We start from the raw sequence: 8,534 nt of genomic DNA on the forward strand, positions 1-8,534 counted from the left end.
GTCCAGTCTGAACGTCCGCGGTGCCGCCGATCAAACTAGGGGGGGTGTTAGAATGTATTGATGTTATTCGTTAATGGGTCATTAGTATTGGCTTCTTGGGCCTGATGGGCTACGCTACAGAGGGCCATGCGCCCAGTCCTGCATGCGCCAGGCACCTGTGTGCCTTGGGGTTTTGTGTTGTGTTAGGCAAGGATTCCCTAGATTGGATATTTCCTTTAAACCCTAGCTGATCCTTACCTATATAATGTAACATCCCGTTCATTGGAATACAATCACAATTCCCGTGCCTATACTTTCCTTCACTTAATGTGTGCAAAACAAGGAAGTTGAGCCTATCAAGCTCCAGTTTGCATCGAAGAATTTAACTCTAAGCATCCACACCTAAGCACCTCGCATTGTCCATAACCTCGTAACACTACCCATTCAATCGCTCACATCGATGTATCAGAAACAGGAGGGCGATTATTCTACCAGTAATCAGTGCACTGAAATTGAGTTACATAATATTAGCAGAATGGGAGTCAAACAGTCAGAGGTGAACAGCTAGCTGAAGAATTTACAGAACTAGTATAACGTTGGGACATAAGGTAACAAGGCAACCGCCTCCCTGACTAACTGATCTAACAAGTTCAGCTTCACCAAATGGCAGGCATAGCCGCATCATCCATGCAGATCAAGTCCTCCAGTCCAGCCATGAAATCATTCACATCACCGCCAGATGCATCGTTTAGCATCTCATCCTGCATCATCTGTTCCAAAATAGCCAACATCAAAGCATGATCAAACCAAAAAATCGCAGCCTTATGGCAAGCTTCCAAAGTGTGGCAGTAATCATATCATACCCTGGACTGTTTCATTTCAGCAACACAGGTTGTAAGCCTATGATACTGCTCTCTTGCTTCTGGGTACTGCGACATCGAGTGCACCCGGGCAAGTGCTCTTTGTAGCCTGGCTTCAGCCTGCCTTCTCCCATCGTGCAAGAAATCATATTCATCCTCAGCCTTTGCAGGTTGGATTTGTGATGGACCTTCAAGTTGTTTCTCAGGTTGAAATCCACGTAACCCAGGCCTCTTTCTCCTCCATCTCAGTATAACTTTCTCAACGATACCTACTGACCAGACTACCTTCCGATAGCTTTTCCTTACTTGATGTCCTCGCACATGAGCCTGATGACAAACAAAGACAGGTTAAATCTTATGTTTGAAAGGGACCGTAATCATTTAGATCGTTTATAAAACGTCATTCAATGATTCATGGCATGCCATTCAGTCAGGATAAACTAAAGGTTTACCAGCTCACATCAAAAAGTGCTGACAGCTTACAGAACTGATTAGTTTTGCATTGAATATAGAAAAGAAATCCTACAATGGAGCCAATATGCAGATTTATTACATGGAGTTTGATGTATACCACCTTGTCCCTGAAGTTTGAGCTTGGGGAGGGGGGGGGGGGGGGTAGTTTCAAAATGATATTTGTAGCATGCATAAGGATCTTTGAGCTATACTGCTGTGGTATTACAAATAAATGATCTATTCTAAAATAAAAAGAAGATAGCAAGCTTTTGTTATAAGCTAACACATGCAAGATCATTGCAGAATGTTAGTATTAACATTGTAGTTCAACTAAGTGGAATTACTAGCTACGCTATGTAGCCAGGTAAATACAGTAGACATGCATATGAAGTAACACAAAAAAAATCGTTAATTGGTTGTTAGCATTACCTGTAACTTGACAATTCTCTGGCGAATGATCATAAACTCCTTTCTTCCCTTCCATCCACGGAATTTATTTTGAATTCGAACAGCAGCAGAATGCAGATGTGTATCATGTCCTGGTTTAACAGAAACAAGCGAAAGTGTCCGTTCATCAGATAATCCACAATCATCATCTCCGTATTCCACAACTTTCTTTCTGTGGAAAGACTCCACCCTGAAGGCTTGAAATATCCGAGCTGCAGCTTGAGTGGATTTTCGAACAGCACTTAAAGAACCTTCAAGTGATTCAGCATGAGAATCTTCTCCAGCAATCTGGATAGAATTAGTGCCAGTGAGATCTTCAACAGCTGGTAACCCACACACTTCTGCAGTGCTATCCTTTGATTCTCTAATAGTAAGTGCTGACAGATGGCTTGTCAGAGCAGATTCTGCGAGAAAACCAGCAATCCCCTTGTGTCCATTTACTGACGCTAAATCAGCTGGACTTCTTCCAGAAGGGAACTCAGAAGTTGGATCTGTCAATGCACCTGCTGCAGCTCCATTTGTTATGAGGACACCAATTGTCCGCTCTCTAAAAAGCATATAAATATAGATTTCAATAATAGAAAAAGAACCAAGTATCTACTAAAATACAAAATGCAAGACAAAGGGATGAGAAAGAAATAAGGTAACTTCTTTCACAAGTGAACGTGGGCATCCCATGTTGGAATAGTTTTGTGAAGACTGTGTGAACATACCTTCCTAAAGATGCAGCCCAGTGAAGTGCAGTCCATCCATGTGCATCCCGAAAGTTCACATTTACACCAGCAACAATTATCGGTCTGATAGCCCAATCATAACCCAGTGCTGCTACAAGATGAATTACACCCTGACCTTCCTTGCACAGAACATTGGGACCCTTTCCATCGTCATTTATTTTACAGATAAGCCAATGATGCAGCTTCTCTTTCATCAATTTCTTTAAACTTTGATCTCTAGCAGTGGAAACTACTTTGTTGGCAGAAGCTGATTCTTGATCTGACCATTTCACATCAAGCATCAAGGAATTAATAGCATTTATTAGCTCATATTTCTCATTCCCACTGCTCAAAACATGCACTTGATGGTCATCTGGCCCCAAAGTGAGTAGCTTCTCAAGACGAATATGAAGGTGCATTTCATTGACACCATTGGCTTGGGAACGAGAAGGCTCGATGTACTGAGTTTCTGGATCCCGATATTCAAATTCTCGAACTTCACTACAAGCCACCCTGTTTGAACAGGTCACATAAAATGGAACTCTTCCTAATTGATTTGCTGGTGCATAGCAGCGTAGGGTACCATCTATTAAAACCAAAGCTGGTACTTCAACATTTCCAAACATACATGACCACTTACGATTTTCCACATGTTCTTTATTTACCAAGAATGTGCCAGTAACCGAAACCTGCATCATTAGAATAATTAACAACTAGAAAAGAGAGACATGAGTACTGCAAACTACTAAATAACTAAGTAGAATTATTAATCTATGGAGGCCTAAACCATACATATTGTAAGAATGGAAGCAATTGAGAACATAAAACAGCTTACACACCTTTGTATTTGTACCAATATATACGTAGCTTGGTGAGACATCGAGAATGCTGAATAGTTGATCTTGAGAAAGTGAAGGGCTCACTACATAAGCATCTAGCTGTTCATTAGTCAGCACATTGGAACCATCTGGAACCTTAACTGTCTCAATGTTACTCCAGAAAGCATCAGAAGTGGATTTGATACCCAAATCAACCACTTCTTCGAGTTCTTTACCCATCCATCTTGAAAAGCTGTCGTGTTTCTTCAAACCAGTAGGCTCAATCGTCATTAGATCTAATGATGACTGCTTCAAGAGTGGATGTTTGATGCTACCTTCAGTATATCTATTTCCGTTTACCTGAAAATTTGTTATAAATTAATTTTTCATATATCAGGTGTAACACCATCAAATTGATGTCCGCGCGCTCGCATTCTTCTGATAAGGATCAGTACAAGCATTAGCTGTGAATTGGAAGTACATCTGAACTGCACTGCTTTTTATACAACAGCTATTCTATATCTCAAATAAGGATCAACCAAGTTGTAATTACACGTAACCAAACGGGTGCTTTGTTAAGTTGTCTTTATAAAATTGATAGTGCCTATATACATCCCTTGGGTCAACTGACACCCAAAGTAAAGTCCCATCCAACTCTACAGGCTCTCAGAAAGTTAACAGACAATAATAAAATACCTCTGATGATGGTATGCCAGTAAAACTCAGTGCATCAGCTTCCTCCTTGCTGCGGTGGTTAGTGTACAGAGCCTCAGATGTAAATGTCTGCAAATGAGAGCTATCATCCAGATTGTTAGCCTGTAAGCAGGCAAATGAAGAATGAAGTGTTGGCTCTGTGAACCCAGTTGAACAATCTGTGAAAGGCTCATTGAATGGCACTGAATCAAACAGAATTCTGGAAACACTGCTTAGCCCAGTGTTGGAATGGTCGAACATTCTAGCTATGTCATGGTGAGAAAGTGAATGATTATCTACGTTAGCTGTCGTTGGCAGCATTTCACCATGATAACCTGGAAATGGTCCGGCAAAAAAGTAAAATGATTTAGAACACAGAATTAGCATGGAAACCCAAGGTCTCAAATACAGAGGAGTGATTCTTGCCTTGTCTACTACCAACATTCGAAGAAGAAGCATAAAACATGTTTTCTGTTATGAATCCATCCACAGGCTGCTGCATCTCAGCGAGAGGGTGGTATCTGGAGCTTGCTCGGAAATTATCTGCTGCACCGAATTTCGCTTTAGATACACTGAAAGAAGGTGCATAATTGAATCTGCATCAGTTAATCTATTCTTAGTGTAGATGATGCAGAAGGAGGATTGAGAAATTGTAATACCTGATTCAGTGTCTTCATAATCTGAAATTTGTCTACTTATTGGGCTTTCAGCAGCCTCCATGGTTTGTGGGCCCATCTGGTTCTGACTAGTGATAGAATTTGAACATGAAGGACTCTCGACATTGGATAACTGCATAAATTCTTCTTTCACACGACTGAAACTTTGTTTGCATCCCTGGAAAGTTAAACAAAAACACGAATGAACAAAAAGTCTTAGCATTTTTGTCAAATAGAAATAGGTACACAGTACCCACTCAAAAGCAATGCCTTAGACTTTATTTGTACTCCTAGAAGAATCTATTTATTACTACTATATTATATATAAAAAAATCGCTGGAGACCATTTGCAAATAATGACTTACAAATCATAGACTAATTATGTGCATGCACTTTAGAAAGGTATATAATTATACTGCAGTGCGTATTGTACCCTAGCTAAATAGAATAGGGTGTATAGTGTACCCTAGCTAAATAGAATAGGGTGTATAGTGTTGTCTGTAGTGGCAGTGTGGTCACAAAACACGGAAGAGGATCACAAGTACGATATAGCATCAAGTATAAGTCAGAAGGGAAATTGTGATGAACACTACTCACAAAGGCCAAATGGTACATGCCGCGATTATGCAAACATTTGCTCATATAGTATTTGAGCTATTTGCTAATACAGCCGGTGAACATAGGATATACACATCTCCTAATATAGTTGGTGAACATAGGTTTTTAGACACACTCCACAACACAGTCAATAAATGCCAATGTGCGCCGGTGACATAAAATCTCCACAAGCCATTTTCCAGTGACAAGACACCATGAAGAAAACACACAAAAAATGAACAGATGCAAGAGAAGGTTACTGGGGCATGAAATTGAGTGTACCTTGACTTCAAGGTAGTGTACAAGAACAATATGTGTGAAATCCCTGAAAAATAAGAGAAGTCATTTGATTACATGGTCACACTTTCCTCTGGGTATAAACTTAACTACCAGTGTGCCATCCTGTGGAATCAAATTGACGCAACACTCAACACTTACTCTTCCAACAGCCAATATGTTCGTCTTTGAAAGTTTTCATTCTCCTCTCCATGGGCATAGTAGCAGTGAAGTACATCAATGCTGCCAGCCTAAAATAACAAGCTTCAGCTTTAGCGGACAAGTTAAGGCACAACAGAAATAGGACAAAATCAAAATATATGGGCATTATGGTTCAGCCTAGCAGTACATTCCAGCACACTGGAACCAAATAATGCAAAAGTAACTTGTGCTTGCAGTAAATGCAACAGAATTTGTGTTTTCCTTCACTTCATGGTTGTGCACAAACTGTGAGTTGTGAAACACATCTTCCACGCAAGTATGAGTTAACAGGTCTTTGTCAGTGAGATGATGGAGCTATGCCCCAGCCTATGGTATGTAACATTTGCAACTTCATGCCCTAGCTTCTCTGCCAATGCAGTGCCCGATGCTTATATAAGTCTAAAACGAATATAGCTGTGCAAGTTTCTAGTTGTTAGCAATACCACAAGTATATGGACACAGCAGTCTATGATCAGGGGCGGATTTAGGGGGCTGCTGGAGCCCCCCTTACTGTCCAAGAACTTCATTGGAGTCAAAGGGAAGGAGGAGAAGAGAGGGAAAAAGAAGAAAGAAAAAGCAGAGATGGAAGAAAAATAAGGAGTGAGCTGGCCCCAAAAAAAAGAAAGAAAGAAAGAAAGAAAAACCCTAAATTTGCCTCCGCCACTGTCTATGATGGATAGGCAGTATAGACAGTTAGACACAAATAATATACGACCACAACAGAACATGTTCAGGTTTCTAGCAATATCAAAATGATATAAATATATAATAACAAGTTCCCATGCCAAAATGATACAGATATCACATCATCCACAGTCACTACGATATATGGAGTTTCCAACCAATTGCTTACTTTTAATTTTTCGTGAGCTTCTTTGACAGTCTTCCCATCCTTTTTCTTTCTCCAGTTGTGGCCATCCTTTCTGAAGTACCTCAGTACTTTGCGATCAAATAGAAAGAGAGAGCCACCTATTGCAGTCACATGAAAGTTAAAGAGAATCAGTGCCAATGAATTTCTTTTCAGACAAAGTTGAGGGTCACACATACAAATCAAAAGAATACCTTTGGTCAAATCAAGCAATCAAGCTCTAGAGCTAATGCAACTGTCCTAACTAATGCTTTCTGAAGGGGGAAAACTATTAGTTTCTTCTACGCATCTAAAAAATGGGCATACTGAGCACAATTAACGTTAATGAATGATCAGCAGTGACTTGAAAGCAAATCACCCGGGGTGGTGTTGCCTAGTGGCAATCACATAGTATACCATTCGCCATGACCCTTTTTTCCAACAATACATCACGCTGTTGTCCCCCAAGCTACTGAGCCAACCAGAATTCTGGGCAACAGTGCCATCATTTGATCATTACCAATGGAACAACAAACATGTTTCAGACCAGCGGGCACAAGCTACAGTACCTGAAGAGAACATGAAACAAAATGGAATTACAGGGCAAGGAAGGAGCCATACTCATGGGCCTGTTGGGCGGCTCAGCCGCGATGGAGAAGAGCTTGTAGTTGGACAGGATCTCGCAGATTTCGGTGGGCCGCAGCCAGCGCTTCTGAGCCTCCTGCAGCATCTGCGAGAAGTCTGCAGGTCCAGCACGAGGCTAAGTTAGTCACCCGTTAGTCAACGCCAGCAACTGCTCCCACCACTCAGCAGTCAGCACACGGGCCTGCTGCTTTGTTTGGTACCGAAAACCCTTTTGTCCGCTCTGAATTATTGCCCGGAAAAGTCAGGGAAAAACGCCGGGGACTGGCCAATCGCTTTCCTTCGGAAACCAGAAAAAATTGGCGACCGTGGAGATTTTGGTTCAGCTCGATTTCGACACGGCGAAAAAAAAAGCAAAATTGCGAAGCCGGAACTGAAACGGGGGAAACGAAAAAGGGGGAGTGAAATTTTCGCATGAACTGAGGGAACCGCATCGCACGGCCTTTTCCAGACGCAAGCATTTAAGACGACTTGTCCTCGATCGACACAACAACGTGCGGTGCGGGGGATTTTTTTCCAGAAAAAAAGAAGCAACGCATCCGAACGAAATCGCCTCAGAAACCCACCGAATTCCCCGCGTTTCCCCCCGCGGGAGGCGCCCGGAAGCAGAGGCGACCGGCCTCGAGCTGCTCGTACCTGGCGGCTGGCCGGGCAGCACGAAGTTGCGGTTCTCGGCCATGGCTCCGCCCCCGATCAGACAGACAAACCCCCTCCTCTTTCCGGCCGCTCGCTCGCGTGGCGGCTCGTCGGGAGGTGGGGCTTAAAACGGGGGGCAGGAGGGATCGGGGCCGCCGGGGAAGGTTCGGGGAAGGGAGGAGGAACGGAGCGGGAGGGCGGGGCGCCGTCTCGCTGGGAATATTTATTGGCCGCGAGCTGGGGTTGGGGGCGACTGCGCGGGGGGAGGGGGGAGGACTGAGGAGGGAGTCAGTGACTCAGTGGGTGTGAAAGGGAGGGTGGAAAAGTAAAGGCGCCGTGGCCGGAAATGACGGGGCTGACCCTGGGACTGGGAGCAGGCACGGGGGTGGGTGGTGGTGAGGGTGAGGGAGAGGGAGACCCGGGGGCGGGGGTGGGTGCGCTCGTAGCGTTGTCGCTACTGTGGGACACTTTTTTTTTTTGAAATGTGCTGTGGGACACTTGGGTTGTTGCGCGGAGGGAATCCGCCGTTTTCGGATCGGCGCTTTTCCATACCCGTGGCTGCTGGCCCGTGCTCTGGTCAGGTTTCGGGCTTCCAGCTCGGCCGCTCGGGCACATGTTTTCTCTTTTAAGTGGAGGAAGGAAACCATGCGAATTTCGTGTTGGATGAGCTATTTTTATGTAAGGAAAAAGTGTATTTTTCATCTTTCTAAAAAAGT

The 8,534-nt window shown here is 43.3% G+C and overlaps 1 protein-coding gene across 2 annotated transcripts; it reads right to left on the reverse strand.

Annotated features, from left to right (window-relative positions):
• Positions 1-440: 440 nt before the first annotated feature.
• Positions 441-8,181, reverse strand: LOC120687506 (calmodulin-binding transcription activator 1-like). 2 transcript variants are annotated; one of them, XM_039969522.1, is made up of 13 exons: positions 7,819-8,181; positions 7,162-7,281; positions 6,547-6,662; positions 5,655-5,743; positions 5,499-5,541; positions 4,623-4,797; positions 4,390-4,506; positions 3,967-4,298; positions 3,292-3,630; positions 2,453-3,141; positions 1,722-2,286; positions 843-1,166; positions 441-749 (listed from the first exon to the last, which is right to left on the reverse strand). In XM_039969522.1, the coding sequence occupies exons 1-13, from the start codon at positions 7,859-7,861 to the stop codon at positions 636-638; spliced, it is 3,066 nt and encodes a 1,021-aa protein (XP_039825456.1). In that variant the 5' UTR covers positions 7,862-8,181; the 3' UTR covers positions 441-635. The 2 variants fall into 2 exon arrangements, with proteins under 2 accessions (XP_039825456.1, XP_039825455.1); XM_039969521.1 differs by having other exon boundaries at positions 4,390-4,509; positions 7,819-8,058.
• Between the last annotated feature and the right edge of the window lie 353 nt (positions 8,182-8,534).

Source organism: Panicum virgatum, chromosome 9N (genome assembly GCF_016808335.1).
Source record: "Panicum virgatum strain AP13 chromosome 9N, P.virgatum_v5, whole genome shotgun sequence".
In the NCBI taxonomy this organism is placed as follows: domain Eukaryota; kingdom Viridiplantae; phylum Streptophyta; class Magnoliopsida; order Poales; family Poaceae; genus Panicum; species Panicum virgatum.